General features: G+C 54.1%; 1 protein-coding gene across 1 annotated transcript; it reads left to right on the top strand.

Moving 5' to 3' along the window:
• The first annotated feature begins 5,257 nt into the window (after positions 1-5,257).
• On the top strand, positions 5,258-14,487 carry Ppp1r1b (protein phosphatase 1 regulatory inhibitor subunit 1B). The gene is made up of 7 exons (XM_021177779.2): positions 5,258-5,869; positions 7,240-7,300; positions 7,563-7,585; positions 7,945-8,020; positions 12,019-12,204; positions 13,530-13,652; positions 13,738-14,487. The coding sequence occupies exons 1-7, from the start codon at positions 5,789-5,791 to the stop codon at positions 13,785-13,787; spliced, it is 600 nt and encodes a 199-aa protein (XP_021033438.1). The 5' UTR covers positions 5,258-5,788; the 3' UTR covers positions 13,788-14,487.
• Positions 14,488-14,658: the final 171 nt, after the last annotated feature.

Below are 14,658 nucleotides of genomic sequence, written 5' to 3'. Positions count from 1 at the left end.
TGTGTGCCATTAAAATCGTGTTCTAAAGCCGGGCGTGGTGGCGCACGCCTTTAGTCCCAGCACTCGGGAGGCAGAGGCAGGCGGATTTCTGAGTTCGAGGCCAGCCTGGTCTACAAAGTGAGTGCCAGGACAGCCAGGGCTACACAGAGAAACCCTGTCTCGAAAAAAACCAAAAAAAAAAAAAAAAAAATCGTGTTCTAAGAGCTTTGATTCTAGATTAGAGAGATAGCTCGGAAAGGTTAAGAGCACTGTCTGCGCCTTCAGAGGTTCAAGTCCCAGCACCCCAATGGTGGCTCACAATTGTCTGTGATACCATCCAGGGGATGTGGCACCCTCGTCTAGCCTCTGCTGACATTGAATTGACATGATGCACACACACACACACACACACACACACACACACACACGAAGTTAAGAGCACTTGGTGTTTGATTCCCAGCACCCACGTGCCAGCCTACAACTGTCTGCAACCCCAGGGTATGCGTTGCCCTCCTCTAGCATGGCATGCAGGTGGTTCCCAAGCAGGCAAAACACACATACACATAGCAAACCTTTAAAACGGAGTCTTGATTCACATTGAACCAGTACAGAGGGAGATTAGGCCAGGCAGAGCAAGCGACCTTTCCTCCCCAGTGTGGAGGTAGAGATAGTCACATGCTTATAATACAGACTTTTCAGCTGGACATGGTGGCTCACCGCAAAACCCAGCCCTCAGGAGGCAGAGGGCAAGAGAATCTCCATGAGTTCGAGGCCTGCCTGATCTACATAGTGAGTTTCCAGCCAACCAAGGAAACAGTGAGACCCTGTCTCAAAATAATAACCAGGGCTAGAGAGATGCCCAGAAGTTTAAAACACTTGCTGTTTATGAGTCGACCATGGTGGCTCATGGATAAATCCCAGCACTCAGGAGGCAGAGGCAGGCAGAGTTCTGTGAGTTCAAGGCCAGCTTGGTTTACAGAGCGAGTTCCAGGACGATCAAGGCTACACAGAGAAACCCTGTCTTGAAACCAAACCAAACCAAACCAAACTGCCACCAACAAAAAACCCACTTGCTGTTCGTGCAGAGGACCAGGGTTTGGTTCCCAGCACCCAGATGCCAGCTTACAACTCCATCTCCAGGGGTTCAGTCCCCCTCTTGTGGCTCTGCATGTCAGTGATATACAAGCAAGCAAACACGCATACACAGAATTAAAAGTAAACAGATCGGGCTGGCGAGATGGCTCAGTGGGTAAGAGCACTGACTGCTCTTCCAAAGATCCTGAGTTCAAATCCCAGCAACCACACGGTGGCTCACAATCACCCGAAATGAGGTCTGGTGCCCTCTTCCGGTGTGTCAGAAGACAGCTACAGTGTACTTATGTATAATAATAAATAAATCTTTGGGCCTGAGCTAGTCGGAACAAGCAGGGTTGGCCAGAGCAAGCAGAGATCCTAAAAATTCAATTCCCAACAACCACATGAAGGCTCACAACCATCTGTACAGCTACAGTGTACTCACGTACATAAAATAAATAAATAAATAAATAATAAAGATAAACAAATCTTTTTTTTTTAAAGATTTATTATTTATTATATGTAAGTACACTGTAGCTGTCTTCAGACACTCCAGAAGAGGGCGCCAGATCGCATTACGGATGGTTGTGAGCCACCATATGGTTGCTGGGATTTGAACTCTGGACCTTCGGAAGAGCAGTCGGGTGCTCTTACCCACTGAGCCATCTCACCAGCCCGATAAACAAATCTTTAAGCACAGTTCAGAACTCCATTGCAACGTACGCTCAGTGCGGTTACGTTGTGTTTGTCAAGTGTTTTCTTTTAAGGGCATAGATTCCGGTAGGATTATATTGAATGGTGAAAAGATGCTAGTAGATGAATAAGCCTCAGACGACTGTTCTCCACTGTATTGGCCAAGAATGCCCTTGCCCTCTTTTTTTTTTTTTGCTTTGAATTGTTCTCTCTACTCCCTTTCCCATTCACAGGCAAAGATGGTCCTGTGCACCCAGCTAGTTTTCCCCAGCTTCTCTAAGGCTGCTTCCCAAGACTTCCTGGGGCCTTCCTTTCAGCTGCCACATGCCACTCCTTCCAGTTCCAGCTCTGCTGGGGGTGGGGTGGGGTGCGGGGGTGCCAAGGTCACCTGCTTGATGCCTAACTGCAGACCCACATTGCCAGCCAGCGGTGCTGCAGCCCGAACCCTGGCCGATTCCGCCACCTGCTGGCCGTTCACAAAACTTCATCTCTTAAAGCGGTGGAGGAAAACTAAACGCTTGAAGACTACCTGAAATCCCGAATTGCACTGGGGCTTAAAATTTGATCCTGTTGAATCGTCACAACCACTGTACAGGGTGGGCTTTGAAATATACAGAAGCGAGAAGACACAAAGAAACTGTCTAAGTTCACTCAGGATGCTTCGGACCATCCGGGGCTGACCGACTCTTCGCCCCACCTCCCTACCCCCTCCACCCCCGCCCCCGTGTGAATTTATGTGCTTGGGTTGAGGAAGGGAAAATACCCGATTGTACTTTTTCATCTCCTCAAAGGAGGGCAAAGGCCTCACAGCACCTTTCCAGAGCTGTCTTCCAGAGAAGGAACATGTAGTGGCATGAAGAAGAAGAAGAAGAAGAAGAAGAAGAAGAAGAAGAAGAAGAAGAAGAAGAAGAAGAAGAAGAAGAAGAAGAAGTAAATATCAGAAAACCTCAAGGCAGTGTGCTCAGACCCGAGGAGGGACGGGTCACACCACTATACAACCTTGTCAGTCTGAGCGAGCAGGAATTAAGTCAAATGAGGTCTTGAAATTGTTCTTTGGACTTAGCTGCCTGTTCTTCTAACTCAAGCATAATAACCCAGGAGTGGTATATTATTTTTACATCTCATTTGCATATGATTAATTCCAAGTTGAAGTGAATGGGAGTCACGCTGGCTTCTCAGCCCTCCCACCTGTTTGTCCAGTCCCCCAACCACCACCACACGCACACCTCTTGCTAGGCTCTGCCACCCCCACCAGCCTCCACCCACTCCTTGCCCCTGGCCCTCCCTCCCCAGTTCCCTGTTCCTTTCCTCTCTGTCACCCACGCAGCCTCCGCCACCTGGCCGCCCACCTCAAAAACTTTTCCCCAAGTTCCTGAGAAGTCGCGTAGGATCCAGGAGAGAAAAATCAAAGTAATAAAACCTCATTTAATTCCTAGCGGAGGGCAGAGCTGTGAGCTGCAATTATCTTAATGCGGAGCTATTTTTACCCTCTCTCCATCTCTGTCTTCTGCTTTTCTGTCATAAGGCATTGTCCCCTCTACTTCGCTTTGTCTCTTAATCTCTCACATGGGTCCTCTTCTTTTTGCTCTCTCTGTGACCAGTCCCCCCCCCCACTCTCCGTCCCTCCTAGCTCTGCTGTGTCTCCCTCCCTCCCTTTCATGTCTCTGGGGTTGAGGATCCAGAGGCCTCACACCCTGGCAGAGCTGGACAAAGAACTGAAGATCACCCACTGTCCCCAAAAGTCCATCTTTTGGGAATAAATTGTGCTCCCATCTCCCTAACACCATGGGGAGAATCCTTCCTGGTTGTTCAGGACAAACCAGTGGTTCCCAGAAGTTTCCAATGGGCACTGAGGTACCACTGGGGGGTCACAGCCTCATCCCTGTCCCCTGCCTCCTATACCCACCACATACCCTTTCACACGCGACCCCAGCGCGGGGGAACTCCAGCCTCCTACCCCCACTTTGACCTAAAGGCTGACCAGCGACTGCCTGGCCAAGTCTCTCTTGATCCTCCCAACATACCAACAGGCTGGGTTTTGCCATTCCTCACCACACCCCATTTGGAAGAGGGGTCCTGGGCCAAGCTAGGGACTGGCAGAGATGCCCATGTCCAGGGACAGCACCCCAGAAAATATGTAAGTCAACAAGCTGTGGCGAGGCCTAGGCTGGAGGACGTGGAGCCTGTCCACCAGAACATCCTATTCCCAAGAGCAAAGCTTGGCCCCTGATTCCTCTCTCTCTCTCTCTCTCTCTCTCTCTCTCTCTCTCTCTCTCTCTCTCTCTCTTCCCCCAGAGGGCACTGAGTCTGGGGCAGAACAGTATGCCCCTGACCTCATTTCCATAAGACTCTATTGGCCTCTCAGTCTACCCCTGGGGCCAGAGTGCCCGGCTAGGAGTGGAAAAGTTGCTGGTGGAGTTAGGGGTGTGGTGGGGAGGGCTCCTGCTGTTCCTGGCCTAAGAGTGACCAGAAAGAGAGGACAGCCAACACAAACAGAACCCCAGGAGGGCACAGACAGGCACAGGTCCACACACACACCCCTTCTGGGCACTACAGAGAGGCACTCAGTCCTTCTCACCAGCCTCAGAGAGGGTAGTGCCAGCTCCTGCGGAGAGACTCAAGAGCTTGGACAGATAAACAAGGGTACTTAACCCACAAAGTAGCCCCTCTTCTCCATCATACACACACACACACACACACACACACACACACACACACACCTCTGTAGAAGAGACTGGCACCTCAGAATGATCACACACCCCCAGCTCTGTTCCCCAACGCACCAAGCCCACACATGTGATAGCACGTGTATGGGGAAGGCAGCCCCCCAACCCTGCCCCTGGGCTGATTCTGTCCCCTCCCCCAGTAGCTGCGGAGAAAAGGCAAGAGACACGTGAATGCTGGGTACATTGTGGCAGGGACTCATCCCCCCCCCCCAGGGAATTTGCTCTCACATTCACAGCCTCAAGCCCCTCTCCTGCATAGCCCCCCCCCCGCGCAAGCTGGCACCCGCCTGCCCATCACCTTGACAGTCTCTGACATCCTCCTCCACACCCACACCCTCCCCCGCACACACGCAGTCCTCCCACACGCTGCCACTCACACCCGCATCTTTGACACTCTGACACACTTACATAGACTCACACGCTCACACCGTACCGACCCCCACCCTCCCCAGCTACAGCACTCCAGGTCTCTAGCATTCACTTGCACATACTCCCTACCACGATGATGACTGACAGGTGTCCTCCTACGCACACCTCTCTCACACTCGCTTTCTAGGACACCCCCATTCACAGCGTGACATGCTGGCACTCTCTTCTCGACCTCATGGGCCTCCCTTAAAAGTCCACGTCCCGGGCCCCCCCCCCCCCCAAAGTGGTTAAAGCCAGAGTCCCGGCTGCAGCTGCCCCTGCCCCTCCCCTTAGCGTCACCGCTGGACTCCATTAATAATACACGCCGAGTTCTGGGGATACGGCAGGGGGCCCCCGGGCCGCTCCCCTAGCCCTGGCTCCCACTCCGCACCCTCCTCCCAGCCCCGGAGAACACGCTTCTCGATGCTCATTGGCCGCTTTCCCCTAAGCCCTCCCTCCAAACGCCTGGGCGCCAGTCCCTGGCAGAGAGGACGGGCTGGGACCCCAGGGTTGGGACCCGTGGGGTGCAGCCAGTAGCGGCAGAAGCGCGGAGAGGAAAAAGGCAGAGTGGGGGATAGACAGAAGCTGGTAGAGCAAGGCCGGGGGCAGCCCGCCGAGACCCAGAGATAGCTCAGGCCCGCAGCCAGAGCCCCGTGCCCCAAACCGGTAGCGCGCAGCTAAGGCGCGGGGACCCTGAGCTCTGACCTGGGGACGCTGAGCCGGGTGCTGCAGGCGAGCCCCGCTGTTCAGTCCTCCCGGCCGTCGCGCGTTCTCCTCGTGGAGCGCGGGATTTTCCTGGGTGCGGGGACAGTGCTCCTCCTCCTCCTCCGCGCCGCACGCGCCACCGGCAGCTCCGGACAGCCGAGCAGGGCTCAGCCAGACACCCCAAGAGCGCGCAGCCGCCCGCCATGGACCCCAAGGACCGCAAGAAGATCCAGTTCTCCGTGCCCGCGCCTCCGAGCCAGCTCGACCCCCGACAGGTGGAGATGGTAAGGGGACCGCGCCCCATCCACGTATCACCCCCAACACATATCCCCCCCCACCCCAGCACAGTCCGTCCCGTCCCATGTTGGATCCAGCCTGGGCTGCAATGGAGCAGCCCAGGACTGGAAGTTCGCCGGAGACTCCTAACAACTTTTCTCCGGACCTTTAAGTCGATCTTGGGCGGGAGAATTCCTGCAGTGAGCGTCGGGAGACTATCAATCAGTTCTCCGGACTGCCATTTTGGCTCTTACATAGCCCCGCTAGGCTAGTCATTTTCCTGCGGAGACCCCATCACCCTGGTGGTACCCCATAGACAGACACAAACAGCTCTGGCGTCTGAGGCTGTCACTTCAACCACTCATGGTCTAGAGGGCCACAGTCTCATCCTGTAGGCCTAGTTGGGGGGGGGGGGGTCCCCAGAACGTTATTCTGAGTACTCTCTGCTCTCAAGACCTGGCGCTGCAACCCCAGGGAGTGAGCTGACATCTCTTCCTTGAGGGTTGGGAGACCTACAAAGGTGTGAGGGAGAGTGTCGGAGGCAGAGGTCTGTTCTCCTCGACCTAGCAAGGACACTTGTTGCTGAGATGCCAATGGCTCTGAAGAGGGAGAACAGTAAAAAGTGGGCAAAGCCCGTCTTGGTCTTGGGGTGCTTGGTTGGGGTGGGCTGAAGCCTGGGCCTAAGCAGCCTTTGGCAGCAGCTGCTCCAGCCTCAATTACCTGGTCCTCTCTCTATTTCCCTGGAGCTCCAAGGGGACCTAATTAACTGACAGTTGGTCTGATTGCCAAGCTAGTGTGGCCAAGGAGAGCGATTTTACATTTTTTTTTCCCCATGAGAACTGGGTGATAAATTCTACAGCTTGAGAAAGACTCTAACCTCCAGAGACCCCAGCAGACCCCTCAGTCTGGAGTTAAGCCCCCACTCGAGCTTCAGGTGAGGGTAGGGGTGCCTGCGGTACTGGGCTTAGACTTCCTTTGCAGCTGAGTCCAGCTGCTTTGAAGTCCTTGAGCTGACCTTTGGTGGGTAGGGCCATAGGTAGCTCCCTTGGAGTGCTCAAGCTGGCTGTAGGAGCTTTGGTGTCTAGAGAAAGTTCTACAGTAGCTGTGGTGTGTGGCTCTCTGGACTAGGAGTCCAGGGGTGGTTTTTCTAGTCCTTTGGATCAAGTGTGCTGTGTGACCTTGGGCGCTTTGCTGAACCTCTCTAAGCCCCGGACTTTTCATCCCCGTAAAATAAAGCAATTGCATGAGCCGAGTGAGCTCTAGCTGCCTTTGATTCTCAGGCTCCCTGAGGACTCCAAAGCCCAGCTCCCAGCTGGCTGAGTGCAATGGTGAGGTGCCCCTATAGAGCATTTATCCTGTTCTTCCTCCATCACTCTAGATCCGGCGCCGGAGACCAACCCCTGCCATGCTTTTCCGGGTCTCAGAGCACTCTTCGCCAGGTAGGGTCCATTCCCTGCTCCTTACCCCAATTCTGGGGCCTTTCTAAGTGCCCCCACGAGAGAGGGACAGGCTGGAGACTGGAGGCCTGGAACGCCAACAGAGCTGGGTTGGTTTATCCTCTTGGCACCTGTTGGCACCAGGAGGGAAGGGCACACTTTTGCCGTCCCGGAGACTGAGGCTTTGGAGAAAGTAACCTTATTCTTTTTCTCTTCCTCCTTGATCATGGTTGCCGTGGGCCGTGGGCCTGATGGTCTTTCTCAGAGGAGGAAGCCTCTCCACATCAGGTGAGTTTCCTGGGGCAGCTGGAAGAACACTTAGCTGGGCCCTCTGGGGTGCGGTAGACTGATATCTGCAGAGCCAACCTAGTCCACCACAGGACATATTGGCGTGTCAACTGCATTTCCCAGGAAAGATCCTGTTCTAGTGTCACCCTCTCTCTTAGTGGGGCGGGGCTGATGTGGGGTGTCCACGACCAAGAGAGGGTCCTGCTCTGAGTCAGGCTTCTGCTAATGGGGGTAGGGGCTTTGCCTAGATGTCCTAGGTGTCCTGTGCTCTGTCAGCTGTCCAAGTCAGTTGTCCCACTGGAGGGAGCGGAAAGGGAAGGGTATCTGGGGAGCCTGTCTCAACTGCTTCTTTCCTGTAGAGAACCTCTGGAGAGGGGCACCACCCAAAGTCGAAGAGACCCAACCCCTGTGCCTATACTCCCCCGTCACTGAAAGGTACTAATCCTACCCCTCCATCTGTCTTATGGTCTCCTGGAACTCTGCACGTGGGGGAGGAAGAGGAACTGTCAGCTGGGAAGGACTGCCACCAACCCTTTCTGCCTGACTTGGGAGGATAGTTCCTTTTTAGGTTTCCAGAGGCAGGGAGAGGGCAGCTAGGGTCTTAACAGTAGGTTGAAGGGTTGAAGCTGAAGCGGGGAGCTGGGTAGCCCCACAGGACAGTAAGCCTTGAGATGAGAGACTCTGATGGTGTCTCTGCTGGGCCATGCTTGCTGCCTGCCTTCCCCTCTGGCCCCACGGCTCCACTCCAGTGTGCAGGAGGGCTCCCGCATCCACTTTTCTGTCTGGGTTAAAAGGTATCACTCCTGTCTCATATTGTCAGGTCTCATGGGTGGGCGATGGGTGAAATAAGATGAAGATTCGGAGGCTCACAGGGTAGCTCAGTGGTAGAGCATTCGATTGACATGCCCTGGGTTAAAGAGATTTCTAGATAAGTCAGTATGGTGGTGCAGAGCTCTGTTAGCTCAGCATTTTGGAGACAGGTGGTTTTTGTGAGTTCAAGGACAAACTGGTCTATAGAGAGGGTGCCAGGCCAGCCAGAGTCGCACAGCAAGTCCCCTGTCTCAAAAAGCAAAACAAGAATACCCGAAAACAAAACCAAAACAAAGTCACTTGATGGCTCACACCTGCAATCCCTGCCCTTAGGAGGCAGAGACAGGAAGATGGCTATGGACATGAGCCTGGGCCGCACAGTGAATGCCAGGCTAGCTAGGGCAATGCAGCAAGAGTATGTCTCATACAGAAATGAAAACTGAGTGATTCAGTCCCTGGCCTCCGGGACCCTTTGCTTCTGAGGGTCAGGGAGAGTTTGCAGGAGAGACAGCGCTAAGGCTTAGGGAATCAACAGGCCAGAAAAGACAGGTGAAGAAATGGGGCGCACAGGGGGGCTGGCGGCGTGAAGCTGGGTTTTAAGGACTGCTGGAGACTTGATTTCTGGCCAGGGAGCTGGGGGAGACACACCTGAAGGAAGAGCAGGTGCACTGAGTGAGCCAAAGGCCTCTTCCTAACTGGGTGCCAGTGGCCTACCACACCCCACCCCACCGCCAACCTAGGCCTTTCTTGCTGGGCCTGTCCCTCCTCCTGGGGCTGGAGGGCAGCAATGGTGTGCTGAGAGTTCCCCAGGTGGATGGGTTTAATGTGGCTTCCCAGCAGCCAAGGTCAACACGTGCACCTGTCAGCCTTCCTGCCACGCCTGGGAGCACAGGAGAGAAGCAGGGAGGACTGCAGAGATGAGATGGTGTTGTTCTTCTCCCAAGACAGGAACACGAAGGAAGGAAGCTACAGCGAGTGGCAGCGGGCAAGGACTTCCCGGAGGGACGTGTAGAAGGGCTTAGAGTGGGCATGAAGACAAGTGGCATGTTAGCCAGGAGTACAAGAACTTGGCCTTGAGACTGGGGCGTGGAGTGTGTGCATAGCACACGTGAGACCCTGGCTCCCAGTACCAGCACCACGTTAACCAAGTGTGCTGAAGTGCCTGTAAGCCTCCACTCAGGAGGCAGAGTCGGGAGGGTCAGAAGTTTGAGGTTGTGTTCAGTGAGTTTGAGGCTGACTCAAGGTACATAATGAGAGTCTGTCTTAAGACAATGTGCGTCTTCTCCATCCTAGGCTGGGTGAATATGAGGGGGACCCCCACCCTATGTCCTTTCAGGGGAGGTGTTAGGGATGGAAGCTGGGTCTTACACACTAAGCACACACTATAACGCTGAGCTACACTTTCAGTTCAGCCCTCCCTGGCTTTGGCTGTATACTTAGGAAGTGGGCTAAGGGAGGAGTTTAGGGCCAGGAAATTTCTTGTGTACCAAAAGTTAACCAAACATCTGTCTACTCCAGCCTCACTGGGCTGTATCTATAGCATCTGGGTAGAGAGACACAGGGATGGTGGGAAGGAGTCAGGCTGTACTGGGGTTCTTGAATCTTTTTTTTTTTTTTTTTTCTGAGACAGGGTTTCTCTATGTACCCCTGGTTGTCCAGGAACTCACTCTGTAGACCAGGCTGGCCTCGAACTCTGAGATCTGCCTGCCTCTGCCTCCCAAGTGCTGGGATTAAAGATGTGTAAGGCCACCCCCCCCCCCTTTCTGGGTTCTTGAATCTTAACAAGGAAGACTTGGGGTAGGGGGATTTTAAGGACCTAGACATCGAGAGGTAAAAGAAGGAGACAGTGTTGTAGGGAAAGATTCTTGAAGGCCCAGGGAGGCACGAGACACTGAGTAATGCCAGCAGGAGCTCACAGGGTGGGGCAGGGAGAGGGGGCGCAGAGGCACTGCACACACCTGCCAGCACCTTGGATCACGAACTAAATAACTCTCCTCCCCCGACTGCCTGCCGCCACCTCTCCCCCAGCCCAGAGGCCCTTCTGCACCGAGATGGTTCTATTTGGCAAGCTTAGCCCTTTCTGGGTAAGGGCAAGTGTCTGGCAGGGCTTGAGTTTTGTAGGGCAGGATTCAAGAGCCCTCCAGGAAGGGTGGACAGCACTAAGCCTCGGGGGAGCAGTGGGGTGGGTGTGGGTACTTTGAGGTCAGGTCAGAGCTCTCTGGGTTGGCTCAAGGTGAAACTTTGCCGGAGCCCCAAGGCCAGGGCAGGGCAATTTATTGAGATTTTATTGCCTGGGTAGCTTACCCACAGGCAACGGGAAGAGGTAGGTTGGAAGCTGGGGGCAGGGCGGGGCATTGGGCACACACAATGCACCCTCTGTGCCTGTCCCTGAGTTGGCAGGAGTGCATGGCCCTGCTCACTGCATGGGAGGTTTCCAGCCTACCCCCTGGGCTGCAAAGGGGAGGGGCTGCTGTTGGATTAAGTAGCCCAGAACCACTGGCCACTGCAGAGTCTAGTCTGGGGACAGTGGCCCTAATGTCTCACCTACTCTAAAATCCTGATAGTCCCTGGCCCCTTGCTGACCCTGCTCTAGTCTTTAGTTTTGAGGGGCTTGTTTATGTAGCCCAGGATAGACTAGACCTCACTAGGTTGCTGAGGATGCATTTCTATTCCTGATCTTCTTGCCTCTACTTTCTGGATGCTGTGATTCCAGGCTTCTGCTAGGAATAAAACCCAGGGCCCTGCAAATGCTACATCCCCAGTCCCTCCAGCACCCCAGTCTTAACTCAATACTGTTCTTTCAAACCCTGACAATCCCCAGAACCCCCAGCCCATCCTTGTTCCCTCCCCGCCTTGCGTCTTTGGGAAGCCGCCCACACTGTTCCTTTCCTCGGCTGCATCTGAGCAGGTCTTCGTGGTGGTGGTGGTGGGGTGTTGCTGCTTTCTGGGTCACCGCAGAGGGAGCTGGGAGATTAGGGATATGGGTCACGACTGTGAGGGCTGCGTCTGAACAGTCCACTTGCCCAGCCGGGACTTTACGGGCCCCCCGCAGAGTGCTGCGACCTCAGGCTCAGGACTGTTCCTGCCAGGGGAGCCTGGGAAAGAGTGCAGACTGGTATCTAATGCTGGACAGTCTGGGGCAGGGAGGCCACAGCAAAATGGATCATTGTGAACAATATCAGGAAAAATGGCTCCGGTCTATAGGCCTGACACCTTCTGCCTGGGGTTAACACTGCTGTTAAACACTTTCCAGTACCGGACACCTGGTTATGGAAGCTCCCTGGCCAGAGAATGCTAAGCTGTTGCTGTGCTGGCCTGGTCTTGCCCAGACAGGTGTCCTGTGGTGAAGGGGAGTTTTCTGGTGCCCATCTTGGGGGGGGGCAGCATCTTGGAACAGCTTAAGAGCTAATGTGATTAAAAATGTACGCCTGTGGCTCCTACCTTGGTTTGATGCCCACCCTCTGCAGAGTGGATGGTGGCCTTTCACCATTGGACTTGGGCCCCTTAGGGCAGCACCTCTGCCTCAGTGGCATGCATGAGCTGCTCCTTCATCTTGGTTGACCCTTGTCCCCCCCTTCCCCCCGCCCCCCCATCCCCGTCCCCCCCCCCGTCCCCTCTGCCAGCTGTGCAGCACCTGCAGACCATTAGCAACTTGAGTGAGAACCAGGCCTCGGAGGAAGAGGATGAGTTAGGGGAGCTTCGGGAGCTCGGGTACCCACAGGAGGATGACGAGGATGAGGATGAAGATGAAGAGGAGGACGAAGAAGAAGACAGCCAGGCAGAGGTCCTGAAAGGCAGCAGGGGCACTGGTAAGCTGAAGGGGCTGTGGTCTGTGGTTCCTGCTACCGTGGGTGGGTCAGACGTGGTGGCTCTTCCAGAAGGATCCTGCGATGTCCTTCTGCGGGGCCAGCTTCTGAGACCAGGCACCCCTCAGTCTTGGTTAACCCTTCGCCTGATTAGGTTTTCCCCACCGTTGTTCATCCCTTTCTAAAAATTAAGGCGAGACACAGGACACCCGAGGCTAGACCCAAAAAGGAACTATCCATGGAAGCCAATTGTGAGGAGGTTCAGAGATCGAGAGAAAGCCTAACATTTCCTTTCATGCATTTCTGAACCTAGCATGCGCTCTCTGCTGTGCTGAAGGAGGCTGGCTGATTTGCCCTCTCCAGGACCCCTGAGAGTGTCTTTTCCTTCCTAGGATAGGGTGAAAGAGTGCCCTCTAGTGTCCAGATGTAGAATTGACGATGTAAGAGCCAGTCTACTTTAACCGAAGCAGCCTGGAGATAAGGTGCCTAAAACCTACACAGGAAGCTGCAGAGCCAGAAAGAAATCCCCAGGAGACCCCAGCACTAGACAACTAGGCAGAATGACCTCACCCCCTCCCATGGTTGTGTCTTCCACGCCTGGCCACCAAAAGCTGTGCTTCATCTATTTAGCCTGGTGCACATTAAACTTTTTGGACATTTTTTTTTTTTTTTTTTTTTAATGGGAATGACATGCAGTCTCCCGCTCCCATTCAGCTCTTGGGCTCAGACAAAAAGCCTTGGGTCTCCTTCTTGCATCTCTGGCTGTGAGGTGTCAGTGAGTTCCTTTTGAGCCCCCACCCCCACCCGAGAACAGGTGGGAGATTAATGAAAGCGACTCCCTCAGGAAGGAGAAGGGGGCCCTGAGTCACATGACCGGGCCCTGAGTCACATGACCGGACCCTCAAGGAACAACATCAATTTCCCGAATTCTGGAATAACTCTGGAGACCAGTTCTGGGCCTCTTGAGAGGATAGGATCTCATTCTGCAATCCAGGTTGGCCCGGATCTTAACAGTGCATCTCAATCTTAATCAATGACCTTGAATTCAAAGCAATCCTCCTGCTTCAGCCTCCTGATGGATGCATTTTTAGTGTAAGCCTCCACACCCAACTTCCCAGAAGGTATTATCTAAGGTAATCTACACCGATCTTCTTACATAATATTTCCTTTGGAAAAGTACCCATGAACTAAGTTACAATCACGGGGACAGAAGTCCAGGCCAGAGTTCTGCCCGTTATGCAGCAATGGATGTCTCAGAAGCTCAACCTCAAGCCATCAGAGAGCACCAGAGGGGCACTCAGCCTATGTATGTATGCCCTCTCTTTCAGTGGGACAGAAGCCTACTTGTGGCCGGGGTCTGGAGGGGCCCTGGGAGCGCCCACCTCCTCTGGATGAGCCCCAGAGAGATGGAAACTCTGAGGACCAAGTGGAAGGCAGAGCAACACTAAGTGGTGAGCTTTGGAGTGTGGGCTGGGGAGGTGGGTGGCAACCTCATGGGCCAAGCCTGGCCTTGAGCCCTCTTTACTTGTCTTTCAGAGCCTGGAGAGGAACCTCAGCATCCCAGCCCCCCTGAGCCTGGCACATAAGCTCAGAGCCCTGTATCTCCCAGGAGGAAGTGTTCCCCAGAAACCCACTCTGTCCCCACCCTCCTTTGTACACTGTCTTTCACCTGCTAGGGCTGCGGCTTCTGACTTTTAGAAGACTAAGGCTGGTCTCTGTTTGCTTTGGCTGAAGCCCAGAGTCCCCAATGCCTTTCCCTGCCAGTCATTCTTCTATTTACCCGGTGGGAGTGGGGAGGTGAGAGAGCCCACACTGGAAACCCCAGAAGGCCATAAACAACCATTCATCCTCCACAAATCCCCTCCCTCTCCAGATTCTCTCCCCTGGGCACAGGAGACCCACAGGGCAGGTCCTAAGATCTGGGGAAAGGAGGTACTGAGAGCCTACAGGTGCCCTGAGATCTCCTCCTTCCCCTACCAATGGTGGGTGTTGAGTCCCCAACCCTCTCATAGACTTCAACCAGGGCTCAGGTCTCAAGCATTCTTTGCAGAGCCTCAACATGTCCCTCCCTTAGTATCCCATTCCTGCTGGGTGCCTGCAAGATGGACTGGCAGAGGCTGCTTGCTGTGTTTTGTTTGTGCTTTGGCGCCAGGAATGCACTTACTATCTGTCCTTAGGGGGCCACACAGCGGAGAGAGGGGGGAGCCTGGTTCTCCTTGTCCTCCAGCAACTTGGTTCCCTTCCCCTTCTTCCCTTACTCTAGGCCTGAACCCCTCCTACGCTGTAATAAATCTTTGTAAATAATTGTCCTGAGACTCCTTTTCAGGGGAGGGAGGAGAGACCGGGAAGTAATGGTATGTTCTGACAGGAAAAATGGTGGTTATCTTAGGGTCAGGATCTTGCCTCTCGTGTCCAGCCCTTCCCAGGAAGGAGCCTTTCCTTCAGGCTATACGCATA

Source organism: Mus caroli, unplaced genomic scaffold (assembly GCF_978045245.1).
Source record: "Mus caroli unplaced genomic scaffold, Mus_caroli_1 scaffold_13, whole genome shotgun sequence".
Lineage (NCBI taxonomy): Eukaryota > Metazoa > Chordata > Mammalia > Rodentia > Muridae > Mus > Mus caroli.
Note: the sequence above shows the minus strand (reverse complement) of the source record. Positions and strands in the feature narration are given on the sequence as shown.

What these genes read in the sequence shown, in the direction of transcription:
- Ppp1r1b (XM_021177779.2), top strand. Translation starts at nt 5,789, where the DNA reads ATGGACCCCAAGGACCGCAAGAAGATCCAGTTCTCCGTGCCCGCGCCT. An exon ending in ACCCCCGACAGGTGGAGATG is followed by an intron (nt 5,870 to 7,239) that starts GTAAGGGGACCG and finishes CCATCACTCTAG; the next exon opens with ATCCGGCGCCGGAGACCAAC. An exon ending in TACTCCCCCGTCACTGAAAG is followed by an intron (nt 8,021 to 12,018) that starts GTACTAATCCTA and finishes CCCCTCTGCCAG; the next exon opens with CTGTGCAGCACCTGCAGACC.